The sequence below is a fragment of the Scatophagus argus genome, chromosome 1 (genome assembly GCF_020382885.2).
Source record: "Scatophagus argus isolate fScaArg1 chromosome 1, fScaArg1.pri, whole genome shotgun sequence".
In the NCBI taxonomy this organism is placed as follows: domain Eukaryota; kingdom Metazoa; phylum Chordata; class Actinopteri; family Scatophagidae; genus Scatophagus; species Scatophagus argus.
Window position 1 is genome coordinate 9,517,308 of NC_058493.1, and position 19,245 is coordinate 9,536,552.

The 19,245-nt window shown below is 40.4% G+C and overlaps 1 protein-coding gene across 3 annotated transcripts; it reads right to left on the reverse strand.

The window, feature by feature from the left end:
- Positions 1–1,584: 1,584 nt before the first annotated feature.
- On the reverse strand, positions 1,585–11,474 carry chrnb4 (cholinergic receptor, nicotinic, beta 4 (neuronal)). 3 transcript variants are annotated; one of them, XM_046374362.1, is made up of 7 exons: positions 10,841–11,474; positions 7,897–8,042; positions 5,658–5,702; positions 5,309–5,418; positions 5,192–5,210; positions 4,157–5,074; positions 1,585–2,350 (listed from the first exon to the last, which is right to left on the reverse strand). In XM_046374362.1, exons 1-7 carry the CDS (start codon positions 10,887–10,889, stop codon positions 2,186–2,188), a joined length of 1,452 nt encoding a protein of 483 aa, XP_046230318.1. In that variant the 5' UTR covers positions 10,890–11,474; the 3' UTR covers positions 1,585–2,185. The 3 variants fall into 3 exon arrangements, with proteins under 3 accessions (XP_046230318.1, XP_046230410.1, XP_046230229.1); XM_046374273.1 differs by having other exon boundaries at positions 1,587–2,350; positions 4,157–5,210; positions 10,841–11,017; positions 11,107–11,473; XM_046374454.1 differs by lacking the exon at positions 10,841–11,474 and adding an exon at positions 6,183–6,245 and having other exon boundaries at positions 1,586–2,350; positions 4,157–5,210; positions 7,897–8,016.
- Between the last annotated feature and the right edge of the window lie 7,771 nt (positions 11,475–19,245).

The following is a 19,245-nucleotide window of genomic DNA, read 5'->3' on the forward strand; positions in this document are numbered from 1 at the left end:
AATTAGAAACTGATGACAGCCGATTGTTTGCTTACTGCCATTCAAATCTGACCAAACCACAACAACGCAGTCTCGGTGAAGCAGATTAGCTGAGTTTTTGTGTAAAAGTGAACCTTGTTTTTATTCCTAAATACATAAGGCTTTCAGTGCAGATATCCATACTAAATCACCAAAAAGCCTTCAGTTCATCAAATAAGATAGATAGCCACTGTGACCCACTGAGTTTGTGGTCCACAGTGGCAGCTTAAGAACATAACAGAATTGTTGGATTGATTGATTCATTGATTTTCCACATAAAACCCTTTGTTTTTATATGTGTCAATATCTGTGTGTAGACCCCTTCTAACAGGGATATAGCTCTGTCTTTGACTAAGGCTTCTCCTTTTTGTCAGTTCAGAACAGTATTTTTCTGTCCTTTGGCTTGCAGAGTGGCCCTGTGGTTTCACAGTGCTATCTTCAGGTGCCCGAGTGACAGGTCTGAGTGCTTTTCAGCCCTGCTGAAGTGCTAAATAAATCCACCAGAGTTGCTGTTTGGTGTCTGACCCTGCACTCTCAACTTCTTTAAGTGGGACAGGTGGAAAGATAATGGCTCCCATGGGGGATTAACATGGGATTACATCACATGGAACATGGCTATAGGAAGAAATGTTAATATGACCTTCAGAAAGGTTTTCCCAGCCACGGAATGAAGACTTATAGGGGTCTGTATTTTTTAGCAATATTATCCTTAGTGACAAAATGCTTCCAAACGAGTAAGGCCACTTCCACCGAATCCTCTGAATTTCAATAGATAGATAGATACATAGATACTTTATTGATCCCCAGGGGAAATTCAAGATTTTCAAGAATTTCAAGGACTTTATTACTATAGATTTGTTGGTATGAATGCTTGCTTATGTGACAGGGTAATTCTCAGAACAACGTTCCCATGTTTATCTTACTGGAGACAAAGGCTGCCGACGAATGGCTTGTGATTTATGGGACACTCCACTGGGTGTTGAATGACCCCTCCTCTTGCTTTGTTTGCAGCAGATGATGAACTGTTGATGGATATATGCTGTGGCACTGCATTTGTCTTAACTAATAACAGGAAGTAGACAGGTGAATGATAAAGCCTTGAAAGATCTTGAAATGCGTAAACCGAGATTAAAGTAAACCAAGTCGGGCAATTAACAAAGATACTGATTTCTGTCTCTAAATTTAAATGAAGGTGTCATCCAAGAACCGGCAGGCTGCAGAATCGCTAACGAGCCCACTCAGCACTCTTTATTGAGCAGTAAATGTTGTGTGTGTGCATGTGTGTGAAGGTTCATTTCAGCATGCGTTTGTGTGTTTTGTGAAGCGTTTATGTGTGTGCCTGCACTTGCCCGTGTGCGATAAACAGAGATCACAAATTAGTGACTGTACGATTAGTCGCTTCGGCAATTTGATTTCACTTCACACATTTTAAAGTCTTAGTACAGATTTTTTTTTTACGTATGTAAAGTAAAGTATGGTTCAGATCTTGTCCTCAAAATTCATCCCCAGCCAATATTTTTGCCCGGTCACAAGTGTTCACACTTCAAGTGAACAGCTGCCAATGTATTGGCTCTGAGGATACATTTAATCACCAGCAACATAGATTAACTAAGCACTTTGGCAAGACCCTGACAGTTTTAAGACATTATTGCTGATTTCCTACATTTAATCAAACTTAGAGAGCACATGTGTTTATTATTCATTCTTTAATCACACATCACATTTCAATGACATGGTAATATAACTTATACACAAGTAAGGAGTCAAACAATATCTGGCAGCAGGCAGATGTTCCTCGTATCTCTGCCAGATTGGGTATACCTCTGTAAATATTCAGTATAGTTCAGTGCAGTGAAGCATTGCTGTAGACCGTGTGGTTTTTATTATTTGTACACATTTTATCCATGATGTATCCTGCACAAAGGATCTGTCTGTTCCATGGATTTCTGTTACAACGCCCAAAAACTCACCCTTTTGCCTGATTTGGCACCCCAGGTGCCATATTGGTGTGGTTTGGCACAGACGGTGTTGACCGTGCTTGTTGACCCCAATGTCATATAGAGGATTTAAGCAAAAACAGAAAACACTTCATCTGTTCATCATTTTAACAGCTTCCTTTCTAAAAAAACAAAAAAAGCAAAAAACTCATCATCTTCTTTGTTGCTCATCATATGCGAGGAGTTTCTGAGCTGGACTGCTGGATGGGAGGAATCGGATTCTGGAAGACAGGCTGAAGAAATAAGCCCATGGTGCCCACCACACACACTATCACAAAGATCCACAGAAACATGCGATCCACCACCATAGCCACATACTTCCAGTCCTCAATCACCTGCAGGAAACAAATTGAAGTTATTCACAACACGTTTTACAGAAGTAGTTATTAAAAATCCAGAACAAACAAAAACAGCAGTATTGCAGAATGGTGAGATGATCCTGCCTCAATGTGTTGTCTATGGACACTGCCATGCCTCTGTGCGGCCACTCGGGGGCAGATAATGCAATTGAGTAAACTAAGTGTGAGAGTGACTCATTTCTTCAGCCTAGGTTCTTTGCATTCATGTGTAAACAAAAAAATTCCTCATAGTTGGTTTGTTTGCTGTTGCGCTGAATTGGAGCAAACAGAGTTCTGTAATATTCTTACATCCATTCATTCCAAAAACACTCAGTGGTGTAGGGAGGTTTACTCTTAGGATGCTGATTGAGAAATGTTTGAATGTGAACCACAGGTTATATCCCTGTAAGGTCCGTTTCCATATTGCTCAGACCTATACACTGAAATAGCTATTGACCCTTTCACCCCATTTTCAATGCTGTCCTTGGTTGTTTTTTAAATCAGTCATTTCTCATTCCTTGTTTCCTCCTTATTTTATTGATTTATCAGAGCAAACGATTGATTACTCAAAGACTGCCTTCAATTTTCTGGGTCACAGCCACTACTTAAGGTTAGTGGTATTCCATCCTTCACCTCAGGGGTCACAGAATATACAGTAAATATTAATGCGCCAATACAAACAACATTAATCCAGTTTATTGGGATCAAGACAGTGGAGCCTGACTGTTACTTATTTTGCGAATAGCTAATTATCTTTAAGTTTGATGGCAAAAATATATCAACTTAGAACCTTAATCTAAGATGAATACGTAAGAATGTAGTTTCCAAACTTTATTGTATTTAATTTATTGTCTTATCAAGGGTGAAAACTTGCCACCTTTTGACAAAAATCATTTTGAATCCAAAGAAGGCAACAGGGTACATGGGGCCCTTCCTCTTCCAGGTGAGCCACCAGGGTGCGCCAGCTGCATTTTCCTAATATAGATAATATTAGCAAAGCTATTACTGTCATAACCACAATGTAATCAAACAGGAGCATGAGACTGACTCATGAGACAATTGAGTAAGGATTCAACTAAACTGGCCCTACGTCGCTTATGATGTAGTTATCTAGAGAGAACTTCTGGACTTAATTGTGTCCACCTTGTTTCAGTTGTTTTCAGTTGTTTGTCGTTCAACACACACGCAGGCACAGGGAGAACATGCAAACTCCACATAGAAGGGCCCAGACCGGGATTTGAACCTGGAACCCTCTTGCTATGAGGCGACAGTGCTAACCACTGCACCACCGTGCCGCCCATAATATAACATAATGGCACAATTATATGACTTAATGCAACTGGGTGGCAACATTTGTGATAATTTTCTTAGCTGACAGTATGTGAAATGGATGTTCTTATCTGGTTCCACTGCAGAATACCAAAATCGGGAAGGCGCGAAGGACTGCGAGTGTTCTCATCTATCTCTTGGAAAGACAATGACCATTCTACATTTTGGGAATTTTTTTTTTTTTTGAGTCCAGTTAAATTCTGAAACATATCATGACACTGATATTGGTAGGACTTGATGATCAACTCACAAAGATGGTCTCATACTTGAATGACTAATATGCTCTGGGTATATGTGATTTTGGTCAATGATACATTTAACAAAGAAACATGGAGTGTTATTACTTCTTAACACCATATTTAAATGTAACAACCTTGTAATCGTAAATTTAAGATGTAAAAATTTTTAGCAGCAGCTTTCTTTATAGCATTGTATAGATTAAATAAAATACTTGGTTTAAATGTGCATACATACACTCTGATCATCATCATCTCCCATCATGTGCTCAGCCACAAAGCGCACCCCATTCACCGCCTCTTGGACATCAGCAGCCCAATCTGAGTTGTTTCTCTGCTGCAGGTCCAGGGTAGAATTCAAGCTATTGGGAAGGTAATCAGTGGATCGCAAGTCCCCTTTCCTGTTGGAGTGGCTGTAGTTTACTGGGGGAACTATATTTTTGTGTCCTGGGGTGGAGAAGCCAGAGTCAGAAGACAGCAAGGCAGAAGATGACATGGTGATACCTGTTTTGCATACAGCTCGGTAACCCAAGTCCGAAATGGCTCTTCTCGCCCCTAGACACCGCTGTTGGCGAAGTTTCTGGCGTGCAGAGTTATTGTGAGGGCGTCTCATAAAGAGTAAGGCAGGCAGTTTAACAAGAAATATTAGCTTGACCCAGGAAGGCATGGTGTGGGTACTGGGAGAGCGGTGGTGCACGTTTAGCACGCACACACTAGTGATGATGGAGAAGGTCACCAGCACCATGGTAAACATCAGGTACTTGCCAATCAGGGGCACATCCAGTGAGGTGGGAGGAACAATCTTTGAGATTAAAAGCAGGAACACAGTGAGAGCCAATAGCACGGAGATGCAGAGGGTCATCTTTTCTCCGCAGTCTGAAGGTAAGTAGAAGACCAGAATGGCCAGAGAGGTGATCAAAACACAGGGAATGATGAGGTATATGGTGTAGAAAAGAGGCTTCCTCTTGATAATGAAGTCATACGTGAGGTCCACATAGGTGGGATCCAGAGGGTTGACAGTCCTCCTGCCTGGCAATGCCAAGATATCCCACTCGCCACTGGGAGTAAAATCATCCATGCTAGCTGCTTCAGACTTCAGGATCAGGTCTATCTCTGTGTGGTCATATGTCCAAGAGCGGAACTTGAGTGTGCAGTTCTGCTGATCAAAGGGAAAATGCTTGACCTCAATCTTACAGGCGCTTTTGTAGATGGCTGGAGGTAGCCAGTTGATGCTGCCATTGAAAAGGACAATGACATTGGTAAAGACCGTTACCTCATAGGTACCATCGGCACTATGAGGAAGAAAGGGAAAGAAAACTTCAGGGATATTGCATTTAAGTATGTAAAATCTCACTGTAACATAATACTACAACATTCCAGTATTGCTTACTTGTTGTACAGGACAATATCTGGGAGCCAGACATGTTTGGAGGGAATACGCAGCTTATCGATACCTTCATACTTGGCAGGGTCCCATGATAACCTGTAATCCACCCAGTGCTGTAGAGACAGAGAGAGAGAGGGACGTCAAGTCTGACTTCCACTTTCTCAAGACCAGCTCATTTCTAATTACATGCTTCATTATCAGTGGAATATGTTTGAAGTACAATTACGGAGGCAGTTTGTTCCACATTGAGAGAAGGAGAATGGATATGGTTTAATTCAAGTTCAGGGGAAAGGACATTTAACAACACATAGGCTGAATGAGAGTATATGACTCTGAGTTTCATCACACTTACCTGAGTGAGCCAGACATTTGTAGTCATGATCTGTTCTCTTTCATTCTGGAAAGTGAAGTGGAAATTACTTTGAGGAAAGTTTTCATTCACAAATACAATTGTATAACGGACTCATGAAGAAATATAAAGTAATTGTGATGCTTTTGCTAATTTTATGTATTTGCTTAACCTGAGCTATGATTTGATTTGATTCATGGACTGTTCAGGTCATGGGGGCGGGGAAAGATTGCGGAGCAGCAGAGTAGAAAAAAATTAAAATTATGAATCGAAAAAAATCTAAAATCTTTAAAAAATCTATCAAACGGGATGTGATACTGATCTTATGTTTACAATAACCACTAGGCTACAATAGGCTGACTGCACACTACATACCCACCACCAACCCGAGTCAGTTGCAACAGTTTTGTACTATTGTAATTCAAATATAAACAAGTTGGAAATTGAGGAAAATATTGAAATACAAATCCCAACAAAAGTTATCTGTTGACATATTTAGCTAAAAGAAAGAGATTAGCTAAAACTAACATTTTGGAACATGATGGGCGGCATTAAGGTCCTCTACTTGCTGTGGGATGTCTCCGATAAAATCTGTTGGAAATCACTGCTGTTAAGACATCAATAGTTACGGTAAACAGAAGAGCATCCATCCATTCATTTTCAATACTGCTTTATCCATGCAGGGTCATGGGGGGCTGGAGCCAATCCCAGCTGATAACGAGGAGTGCGTAAACCCTGGACTGGTCGCAAGTTGATTGCAGGGCTGACACGCAGAGAAAGACAATCACACATGTTCACATACCCACTCCTAGAGGCAATGTAAAGTAGCCAATTAACCTAAGGTTCATGTTTTGGGGATCGTGAGAGGAAGCTGGAGTACCTGGAGAAAACCCATACAAGCACAGGGAGAACATGTAAACTCCACACAGAAGGGCCCAGATCAGGACTCGAACCCGGAACCCTCCTGCTGTGAGGGTACAGCGCTAACCACCACACTTCTGTTCCGACCAAACAGAAGAACATTCCAAGAAAATGTAATCTGCCCTCATTCATGGTCTGTAACATGACTACACAATGCAGATTATAATGTTGCTTCAAAGTTGCTGAAGATGCTGCAGACCAAGAGAAGAAGGTAATCTTTACTGGTATGCACAACAAGGTTTTGCACACAGAATAAATCACAACCTCCATTAGACAGTGTCAGCATCTAAACAGCTACTTTCTGACTCTGAAGTTATCAAGACAGAGTAGCTGTGACACTTGAGACGAACCTTCCTGCTTGTTGTCATCTTTACTCTGGCATCTAGCTTGACATGAGCTCAAAAAAACCTGAATTTAAATCCTTGACAGATTGCTTGTTAACATGTTTGTTGGTGACATTGTCATCACACTGCCATGACATATACTTCCAATAAACTGATACCAAATGCCAATTACTCTAAAGGGTACAATGCAAACTCATAAACTGAGGTCGTGAATGAGCATCGCTTGGTCTGCAGCCTGAAGGAGCCTCCACTGTAAATCAGAGGAGAGCCTCTATCACTGTGGCTAAAACAGCTTTATGGCCCCTTTTAATCCAATGTGCTGAAGTTTCAATCTGTACATGGCAGAGGTAGAGATCACAGCTGACCAGATCTATCCTCCACTTCATCCATCCATTTAGAACTATGGCCACCTCCCTGCACAGGCTGGTTTGTGATTAACTGCTTTCTGAAAGCTCTGGCTCTGTCTTTGCTGTCAGCCTCTTTCTTTCATTCACTCTTTCTTTTTCTGTCCCTCTTTGTCTTCCCAGCACATATTCTGGCCTTCACACACACTCACATCCATCCATCCATTTTCTATACCGCTTATCCGTCAGGGTCACGGGGGAGCTGACTACGAGCGAAAGGCGGGGTACACCCTGGACTGGTCGCCAGTCAGTCGCAGGGCCAACACACAAAGACAAACAACCACACACTCTCACACTCTCACCTAGGGGCAATTTAAAGTAGCCAATTAACCTAATGTGCATGTTTTTGGTATTGTGGTAGGAAGCCGGAGAACCCGGAGAAAACCCACGCAGGCGCAGGGAGAACATGCAAACTCCACATAGAAGGGCCCAGACCGGGATTCGAACCTGGAACCCTCTTGCTATGAGGCGACAGTGCTAGCCACTGCACCACCATGCCGCCCACACACACATAAATATCCTAAATAAACATGCATATTAATGCGGGGGGGGAGGGACTATTTGGTGGCCTACCACACTGATGAGCTGAGCCAGAGACACTTGCAGCTTCACTGTGACTCTCTCCGTCCTGTTGATGGCGGGGCGGATGAGCGGATTGTAACGATTCTTTCCCAGCAGCCAGTTCATGAGACGCTCCTCTGAGTCAGCACAGCTGCTACCTAGTGACAGTTTTATTCAACAATTATTTTATGCAGAGGTAGTGTATACACATCCAAATTATCTGCATCAAAACAAAATCTTTAGAACATTAGACCTTGTGCTCCATGGAGAGAGACTACATGTTCAGAATCAGAATCAGAATTCCTTTCTTTAACCCCCGGAAATTCTTTTTCATACAGACATTGCACTTGCGGTTTTCCCGACCAAGAAAGAAAAGTGAAAGATCTAAAAATAGGATAAACAACAAGATAAGTATAAATCTAAAAAAAATACAGGTATTTACATGTGTTCAGTCATGGACATGCTGTGATTTTGTCAAAGGTAGCTAAGGCAGGAAGATATGAAGGTGTTACATTTAGCATGCATGTATTTCACCTTTTCCTTAAAAAGTGGGTGGAATGTTATGATTGACAGCTGAGCACTGATTCGATCACAGGGGTATACTCAGTATGGTGGCTTCACCACCCGATCACTTCTACACATGTTGTCTCCAAATGGCGTCACCAGTGCAATATGGCTGCACATGTGTCCAGGATAGTTTGGCTTCACTTTGTAGAGTGACAGGAAGTGGAGACGCATTGTCCATCTTTATATATGTCAGTGTTGTATACCTTTTATGCTTGCCCCAGTGTTAACATTCTGAAACTCTGCAAAAAGGAAATGAGCAAATCTGTTTAGCAAAATGCTGTTCCTCCTCTATCTGTTCGCCTGGACAATTCATAAAAACTGCATGTATAACTTTCCAAGTCTTCAAGGAAACAGCAGCTGTAATGATGATGATGGTGGCTATGTTGTGGAAATTATATTGAAATGTCATGAATGCCCTAAAGTCGTTTCCAAATAAGTAATTACATTTGAGAGGAGGGTAGATGTTTTCACAGCAGGTTAATAATTTTGCTTTTGCCTAAAGCCAAACCGCTGGATGCATCTTTCTAATAAGCTTTGAATACCAACAATTACTTTCCTCTTCCTTCTCTCCATCCCTGATGAATGATGCTCATGTCAAGGGTGAAGACAAGCCAAATTAAAACTGATGATCAGCGCTTCTCATCTGGAGCAAAATGAATACATGTAGCACTACCTCTTCCATTTCCTTTACATGTTGCTGGTTATTAATGCTCCCACATGGTCAGGAAAAGCTGAGTCGACTTACTCATGAGAAACATGCTAATGAGGTGAGACTCTTACTGATGGGCCCATTGAAGAAGAATCACTGCAGTTGTCAATATTCTGCAGTGGGATATTCACGGCTGCAGAACCTCAGAGATTCATCTCATGTGCCTTTTAAGGCTTTATGTGATGATGCCGTGTACTAGAGGAAAGAACAATGCCACACTTCGGACTCAAGTACACATCCTCTTCCTTAGTATCAAACTGTGTGCATCATTATCGGCCCACAGACTCCTGGAGCTTTTCAGGGCGTGGCATACCAACAGTTGAGCCCCATGGGCCAGCACACACGCTGCCATGACTGTGCCTTTTTCATTTGCCCGAGATCCCATCCAACACAGTCAGCACTGTTTAACAGATGGTGTGTTGTCAAAGCCCTCGGAGACCAGAGTCAAACAAGCTCTGCCTTCCTCAGAGACGAAGGCCACTGGCAATCCACCCTAAACTTATGATTACCTGCCGTGAACTGCTGCTGGTGTGTGTGTGTAAGTTTAATGTGTAAAGTGAACAGCGTCTCAAAAGTGTTCTGTTGACATTATGTTGATCGAGAGCGAGGTCAGGCGTGTTAATACAATGCTAGCCAGCCGTTGTGGAGTTGATAAGGTCAATCTGCACGCTCCACACTCAAAAACATTATTGTACCAAAATGCAATACAGTTGGAGACGTCAGAGCATAACCGAGCGTGTGTGAATGAGCCAAAACACGCTGCAAAGGTTGTGTGAGGTGTTAGGATTTTCAAACACGGATGTTTTTGGTTTTTTGATTATTTTTCTGCTCTTTTGTATCAAACATCTTGGTGATATGATCATCAGTATTAACAAGACCAGGGAGTCATCTCACATGTGTGTTTTTTCACATCCCTTTTATATGCAGGAAAAAAGTAGAAGAAGTAGAAGCTTTGTCTCTGCGAAACACATGACAGCTCATCACTTAAATGTCATAACTGGGTGACAAAACATTTGCACATTAATGCGTGTCACATTATGGAGTACTTGAGGCTGTAAACTTTTAGTCAAATATCTCACCAAGTAATCCCATCATGTAAAATAATGATGCTGGAGGTGCTGCAGAAACCAAAGGTTCCTTGAAGTCATCAGAGTAATTTTATAGATCTAGGAAAGTGTTTCTAATATTGTGGAGACTGCTCTATTGGATATGTTGTGGACACCTATGGGTACAGACCCTAAACATTCCAAACCTTCATATGACTGCTGATTTGGTAATTACAGGCCACATTTGATAGCAGGACTGACTCTGATGACACTGTGTTGAAATACAGTAGTATCATATCTCAGCTGAACTTGCAAGAAAAATGCCATTCATGCACGTTTTGATTTATATTAATGGTACTTTAAAACTTTAAAACAAACTAATCTTAATGATATAAATTTAGAGACAACATTTGTGGTTTGTTTAGGTTCATCTTTTACGTTATGCAATTCAGTCACTGCATTAAACACTTAACTGGACTCCAAATTAAAACCTGCGGTTCTACTAAAGAAAACTAAAAGAGACACGGAGGTCACTTTTCACCCAAATAAATCTAGAGCTGACATTCAGTTGAAGAACGTGCTATAAACATCTTAAGTTAGTAGCTTAGGAAAGCGTAAAGAAAAACACACTTACATTGGATCAAAGAGAAAAAGTAAGCGAGGATGCAGAGAGACCGAGTCATTTTTTCGACACCATCTGATCCGCGGGAGAAGCCAGTGATGAAGCCTCGAAGCTGCGGTGTTCAGCGCCTTTCCTCTTGGACATGCCGGACTCTACGCGCTCACGGTTGGACACTCAGCCAGCACAGTGCTTATGTCCGAAAAAAGAAATCATTTGCCAAATAGGAAGTATTCATCGTAGGGTTACTTCACAGCAATCCGCCCCACAAATTCACTTACACTCCTTTCGACAAACGGGTCTTTACGCTCCGCCAACGCGCAGCAGTCTGTCCTGGCGCGCTGCTTTCTCCGTCCCCAGCAAGTCCTGCAGGTCCTGTCCGGTCTGTGATCAGCTGCTGCAAGTTAACACCAGCTCAGCAGCTATTTTATATGGTAGGTTACCTTTGCTTTAAATAACACTGAACATGTTGTTAGTTGGATTTGGCAAAAAACTGAAAAGGGGAAGAGGCCGTTACTGATTCCCAAACTTACTTTCGCTCCTGAATTTGGTTAAGGACACGCCTGTGGGGGAGTAATACTATCCAGCCAGTGCGCTTAGTATGACCCATATTTATTCCTTTGACCTCTGATGCAACGGCAGTAATAAATTATATTCTATTAATTCGTCATCTTCTCTACTACAGAAAAGACACACACTGCTCACAATTACAACACGTATCTTTAAACAAAATCTTTTTTAAAAAACCATATGAGGAGACAGACCTAAAGGAGAAGTTATTTCATGTAAATGTCTTGAAGCTATGCGTCAGCATATCCTCACAGCCATCCAGATATCAAAGTACGTGTTGATGTTGACGACACGCGTGGGTCTACTTTGACTTGTGACAATTTGCTGACTTCACACTGCTTTGGCCACAGTGCTCAGGAGAGGACAATAAATTATTCCCCCGTCCTGGATGGGAGATTTAGTGAGGCGAGGTTTGGTCAGACCAGGAGCTGTGTAATCTGAGTGTAGCAGATTTACAGTTGCCACGCCGCTTAAAGCCTCATTATAAAGACCAGAAAAGGAAGAGTGTCAGGCATGAGGAGCAGCCCCAAGGACACATTCTGGTTATAAATTTGAACTCCAAAGACTTCTGTTCTGGATCATTGAGAGCAGATCAATGGAGGCTGATTAGGTTTTGACCCTGGCTTGTTTTTCTTAAGCAGCTCAAAAGCGACAAGGTCTTGAACCACACAGTTTGTCCATTTGTTTGCAGATATATTGAAAACAAATGTTTTCATAAATATCACATATTCAAAGCAGAAACAACAACTAGATTTATAGAGATTAAACTAATGTTGTGTGTGTGTGTGTTTTTTTTTTAATCTCTAAGAAATATCTGCAAATTAAGTTCATATGCAACCGTTGTAATTTGCCTTTGCAATACTGATTAGTGTTTTCCTTTAGCAAATCACCTACACAATGTTCATTGTCATAATCAGAAATCACTTTATAATCTGAGTGTAGCATATGATTAAAGATCTTGGCCAAACATAAGACATTTACGATTTATTTTTGCAGTAATTCTATGCTTGTAGTAATGATTTGTGGCTTATTTAGTAAATACTTAAATAATTTAAAAATTCTATCCACTTTTCCTCCTTCACTGAAAAATCTAAAATGTTCATTTTTTTGTCCGACTCAAAGTCAGACTTGAGTTGAGTACAGAGAAGCGTTCCTCTTGCAGCAGATGAAAGTGAAAACTGACTGCACACTTACCTCATTCTGCAGAAACAACTGAGTGGACTATACATTAAGATTAGAAACCACTTGATTTGCGATTAAATAATAAAACTGTCAGTGCTGAGGCAAATGCTAATACATCCATAACCATGAACTCTGCGGCTTTATTTTTGACTTCACTACATGAACATCAGATCTCTCCCTGCCACCCAGTGCAGCCTTTGAATGTAAATTGCTACTATAACACAGTTTAGGAACTCAATGATAATTAGGAAATGGGGCTCAGAATGTACCAAAAAAGAATATAAATCACTACCAAATGCTTTTAAAAAGTATTATAAATTTTACTCATGTAATAAATAGGCCAATCTAATCTGCCATGAGTTCACCTCAGCAAATCTTATATTTCTGCTGGGAATTTTTAATGAAAAAAATCCAAAAGTGTGGCTCCTTTCAGTGCATTTTTTTCTCCCATCTTCAAAGAAAGCTGGAAGAAAATGCCTGAATGCTGCCTAAGAAACGTCCTAGCCCACATCTGTGTGTTTTATGCGAGTCATGCATTCTGTCATGCGCTCTGTTTTTATTCCAACCTGAGATTTGAACGTCGATCCTGTTCACAGTGTACTTTGAATATACAATGAACTGCAGTACAGTCATGAGTGGTGAAACATGACTGCTTGGAAATGAACCATGTGCCAGTTCATTTAGTAAATGGCCACCTACTTTATCATATTACACAGTGATGAATATTTACAGGGACACATTCTGTGAAATATTCAGTATCTGGAATATAATTTCTGATTGGGGAACAAGAAGGCTGTTTGGAATTTGGATTAAATCCAAGTGTCCATTAATAACAGGACCCTATCCCTAATATAACCCTATAACCCTAACCCTCAGCGGACAGATATCTTGAATTGAGGTGGTTATTATACAGTAACTGCTCAGTATGTAAATTACATTAAGCAGTTTCATGTGCAAATGTAAACAAGAAAGATCAGCTGTGCTTGGTCAGACATCCCAGGATGGGACGGAAAGAGTAAAACAATGTGCTATTGCTCATTTGTTTGATGAAAAGTGTGATGCTGTTAACAGACTTTATGTTTCAATTTCCCAGTTCCGAGCTGCTCCCCTCTGTGATAATGTCTTTTAAGTGGTTGTATGTTAACACATGTTACGTTTTATGGCAAGCAGGCACTCAGGTTGTTTGAGAGAATCAAGTGAGATGTTGGTGGCTCTCTTTAATTAACCCCCGTAACGAGGCCCAGGGGGAAAATTCGCTGTGGCCTTTCTGAATTATGATGTGCAAGCTTTCCTTTTTTTTTCATCAGGAAGGTGCAACATTTTGAAGTTTTAGGTGCCAGTAAGTAAAAGCCCAGACGCAAAAAGCAAACTTTTTCACCACAAAATTCTCTGTTCGCACTTTTATGCCATTAAAACAAAAATACACAAGCCATTTTTCATCAAATCCATTTTTTTAAAATCACACTAGCAGCAAGGCTTGTTAGATTGCAGTGTCAGTCTGTTGGTCTTCCAACACTTTAGTCCATGCTGAAATATTTTAATTACCGCTGGATGGATAGCCATTAAATTTGATGCATACATTACTGTCCCCTTCAGGATGAATGCAATCAATTAGGAGATTTTGAATATTCATCTAGCAGCAAAATCAGGCCAAAATTTTACTTTGTCCAACAAGAGTAGAGTTTCAACGTACATCTGCTCAAAGGGGAAAGTTCCTCCATATTTTGACTTTAAGATGCATGTGGGCAACATGATTTCATCTCCAGCTTCAGGTCCCTGTCAGAAAGGGCTAGGTACACCATCTGTTTTGTTTGTTTGTTTGCTTTAACTGCTCATTGGTCAGCCACTGAGGATTCGGACAGTTTGAGTGTTAGTACTTGTGTGATGTCAGACTCAAAGCCTCTTTAAAAAAAAAAACAAAACCAAAAAAAACATTATTTGTTTTCCTTGCAAAAGCACAATAAGCATTTAAGACTTTGTCTAGATGAGATTAAACAGCAAACAAATAGTTTATTTAATTTTAATTTAAGTTTATTTATCTCATGCCAAGATATATGTGTAGAATAAACACAAGAGCTAAATCAACCTGCATTGCAGAAAAAGTGAAATACACCTGGAACTGTCATTATAAATCATTTATGAAATGATGCTGTACTGTGGAGAGGTGGTTTGATGTCTGTCTGTCTCTGCAGTGTGAAGGGTAGGATGCACTCTGTGAGCATCCTGCAGGAGCCACGCGACACTTTGACTTCGGACATGTTGACACGATGACAGACGGTTAGTGTATGTGTGTGAGAGATTTCTCTGCGTGCCAGGGAAGCGTGATGGAAGAGAAATGGCTAATCAAAGAATTGCTGCTGTTGCAGTACCATGTTGCACCACTGCAATTCCACCCTGTGAGGGATATATATCAAACAGGCAGTTCATTACCTGGAGTGCTTGGCTCCTGTACCAGAGTCGCAGCCTCATGTGAAGATATCGATCACCCACAATCCATTGCCTGCAGTGGGATCAAGCCAGCTCATCAATTCATGCACGATGTTATAGTGTTATGATGATAATCTGTGGATACAACCAAGAGTGTATGTGTTGTGTATGTGTTTGCATAAATATGAGTTTGTGTCGATAGAAAGCCATCGACACAAACTCGTACCAGTAATTAGCCTCTAGTATTTTGGGTGTGTATGTTATCATCTTGCGTGATTTAATTTGTATAATGTAATTAATATATTTGTAATTTGTATGCAACACACAGGCTTTTAAAACATGCTGTACATTTCAAGTAAAAACGTGAAATTCTGACAAAGAAAAACAAAATTATTAGGTAAATGAAGACTGCAGTGTTGTAAAGTAATTATGCTTTCATCAATTCTGAGGTGGTGCTTACATGAGTATTTACATTTAATGGTTCTTTGTACTTTATACCACTCCACTACAGTTTATATGGAAGTTTTGTACTTCTACTACTATACTATTCTACAAGCAAAAACTGTGGAATACAACAAGAGGTTTTATTTCAGCAGTCCATATCCGTTGTGTCAGACTCAGTGGTCAGTAATGGACAGTCTCTGGAGAGGACAGATTAGCCTGTTCATTAATATATTCAGCTTCTCAGTGACAGACAGGAAGGTGAGACCACTCCCGAGTGTGGTGTCCAGTGTGTCATACAGCTAGAGTGAGGAAGACAAATGGTTTTATATGACACCTACTGACAGAGCAGGACTTAATGCCACCTGAATGCAGTGTGCAATGCCGTTTTTAACAGCTCAGGGAGGGGTATTAAACCACAGATCCTGGTCTAGGAAATCCATGATCTCCTCTTCCCCTGAGAAGTCTGATTTAGAGGTGGCCTATGCTAATGTCCACAGTCAAGAAGCTTCTCTGATTGTTTTAACCATCAAAGTGTTCAACAAAGTGGACTAGCTGAAAGGCTGGCTTACCAAATCATATGAAAAACGAGCTGACAGATGAGGAACTGGAATAAAGTTGTCATATTTTTTTGTTACATTGAATGAAATCACAATTTTTACATTGTGCTCTGGAGAAAGAAAACACCATGATAGCATCATAGATGTCATTGTACACAAGTCAGTGTATGTGCATAAGAGTATGTGCATACATGAGTTTGCGTATGTGTAGGGGTACTTTTGTCTGACTGAGCAAGTCAAAACACCACTGTGTTAACAGAACTGTACAGTTGATCCCATTTGTCCCTGTGAGGTCTCTTGCATAGGCACTATTTACTGACATGCATCCCCACAATCACAGCTGACTGGAATCAATTCTTTCTGCCCAAGATGGGATCTTAATGTGCTTAGAAAGGTGTGTCCGAGAGCTCCTAGACAAGCGACAGGTCGAAGCAAAGCCCCGTAAACTGTGTTTGTCTGCAAATGTTTTCTTTCTGTTTCTTTGCTCACAATAAAGAGCAGTTAGATATTTGTAGCAAAGAGGGAAAGACACAAACAAAGGAAGCAGCCAGTAGGTTGGTTGTTAGAAAATTATGGCAAGAAAAACTGTCTGACACCTTCAGAGAGAATGCACTCACAGTTATAAAATAAGGACGAATCTGGAGCTTAATCTACGCATCTTAACACCTGTGAAATGTTTAATATTGTTGAAAATATTAGATTGATACACATATTCCTAAGAAGTTATTTGAGTGAAATGCAAACTGATGATGCAGATTCAGAATACTGTTTCCTCCTTAACGCACAGAAAAACAATATAAACATGAAAAAGCTTGACTCCAAATTTGTGTTGTTTATTACAAACCATAAATATAATCCGTTACCAGTAATAAAAATTGGAAATCATCATTTAGCTTTTTGGCATTTAGTTTTACGCAGTTCCCAGGCCTCAGCAACATTACCCAGTTCTCCAAAGGTACATAAAATTCCATAATGAAAGATATTTGTCTTAAAGTGTATTCCAGTAATGTATTGGAAACAATCACATTGTTCATTTTGGAAATTAGATTTCCTGCAGCATGAAAGATCTTAATTCTACAGTCAATACTTTGAACTAATTTGTGTTGAACAGGAAGAACAGGAGACATTGGTCCTCTCTGGATATTATTATGATGGAGCAGGACTGACAGTGCAGCTCTGGTGTTATTGGACCTTGGAAGCTGAACTCTTCTCTTGGGGCTCATGATAGGGTCAGAGCTGTGCAGATCCAATCAATGCCTATCAACGCTGGACATGGAAATGACCCACCTGGGCCTGACAAGGAGTGTGAGATGGGTAATACACCACTATGAGCGTGGTCCCAGTGGGAGCATGCATCTTTAGTGAAAAATTTAGTCCTTTGTCAGATGACGTGGGAACCTCACTATCCGTTAGTTTGACAGAGTTGGAAACGAGCAAATACGACTTGAGTCTTACTAGTACAAATATGCACATAGTTTTGAAGAAAAGTGTTCAGCCTGCTATCACAGAGAAATTTTCTTGTATGAATTTAATGTGGTTTCATTTTCAAAACTAGGATCTATGTTTACCCATTGGTGTGACATTAAACATCACAGTCCCTAAAACAGAGAGTTGAAGTAATAACAAGTAAGTTGAAACTTTATAGCGTTAACAGCTATGTGATTGGTGTTATTGACCCACATGTGACTGGAGCTTTCATGACGCAACCACATCCTCTTAGCCGTTGCTCAGTGGATACGATATCTTTCGTTAATGATGTTTGTACATTTGGCTAGGATTACGTCTTTGTGATTCAATTGTGTGTCTGTGTTACCATCAAACCAACTCTCCAGGGAGGGAGAAGGAGAGAATGAAGGCTTTCTGTCATCCATGGTACCTAAGAGACCACAGAGGCCCTCATCATTGCAGAGCGCTCACCCTGGAGGGCTGGGTTCAGATGGTGAAGTGACTGATTGCTATGTGTCTGTCTGCACTGGCTGCTAATGATGCAGGGCAGAGATAATCAACTAACTACAGGCAGCGTTGCTGGTAGTAACTCCGAAATAAGTGAAACAGATTGGATGTGCAGCTGCATTTTCCACATGGAAATCTAACCATCCATCAATTAGCTAGAGAGCAAGTACCCTCAGGCCAAAGAGGATAGTTTGGTACTGGTGGAGCTGTTCAAAAGTTTAGATGTAAATGTTGTGTACCTGTTTTGCATATTGTACTAGATAATGTGATTTTGATTTGTGGGGTAAAATCAGTATCAAGAATAGGAGACATAATTTCCTCTATTGTCATGGAAATCCATTTATCAGCACGTGCCATGTTGTGCAAACATTGTGTATAAATTCTACCTTATAAGATGACTTTTATGATTGCATGAAAGGTATATGCTTAAAAAATATTTGATCGCTCTAAGCACTGGGAACCAGCAGAAAGTGTCAGAAGTAACTGGTCTTGAGTAAGAAATACTCTGACACACTAATTAATATCAAATATTTATTAGTAAGCTTCTTTACCGTTTGAGGCTAGCTGTTACTCTGTTTCCAGAGTTTGTACTAAGCTAAGCTAACCAGCTGCTGAGTGGTATCAGTCTTCTCATGTAACGAAGCAAGTAAACATACATCCCACAATGTCATGACGATTCCTCTAAACACCTGTGATGTTTGGAGCCTTTGATATTTTATTTTGAGCTGCTATGTTGGATGACCATTATAGACACAAAAACACAGAGATTGCAAAAGTGAGGGATTCATTCAGTTGACAGTTGAGGCTACATGCTGAAGAAGGCTAGAAGTCAAAAGAAACTATGTGTTATGCCCTTGAGTGTTAAAAGACATTTGAGACATCTAATGTAATTCAAGGGTGATTTACTTCTTCAGTGTGGCATTTTATTGCTTTTGTTTCCTTTTTCTGTCTAACATGAAGGCATTTTTGAAAGAAATGTAATGATTTATTAGGTTGAATTGTTCCTGCTATAAAATGTGACTTATGACTTCATTCTCAGCTTAATGACCACGTTATGTGATGGCATGAATGACTTCTAATCTAAAAAACTGATTAAGTCCCTGTTTAATTACAGCATGGTAGCTGATGTGGAGGACACGCAAACGAAAAGTCTGACTCTGCCTCAGGTTTATAAAAAACATTGCAAACCTCAAGAATTGTGATTTTCTGAATACATCAATTCATTCTGTAATGCAGAAAAACAACCAAAGTAGACAGCCGCAAAATGGCTGTTTTATTCTAAAAATC

Bases quoted from the DNA above. Each gene is read 5' to 3' on its own strand.
- chrnb4 (XM_046374273.1), bottom strand. From the start codon at position 10,889: ATGACTCGGTCTCTCTGCATCCTCGCTTACTTTTTCTCTTTGATCCAA. The intron at 5,703-7,896 runs GTAGGCCACCAA...TTCACTTTCCAG, and splicing joins TGGCTCAGCTCATCAGTGTG to AATGAAAGAGAACAGATCAT. The intron at 5,419-5,657 runs GTAAGTGTGATG...CTGTCTCTACAG, and splicing joins CAAATGTCTGGCTCACTCAG to CACTGGGTGGATTACAGGTT.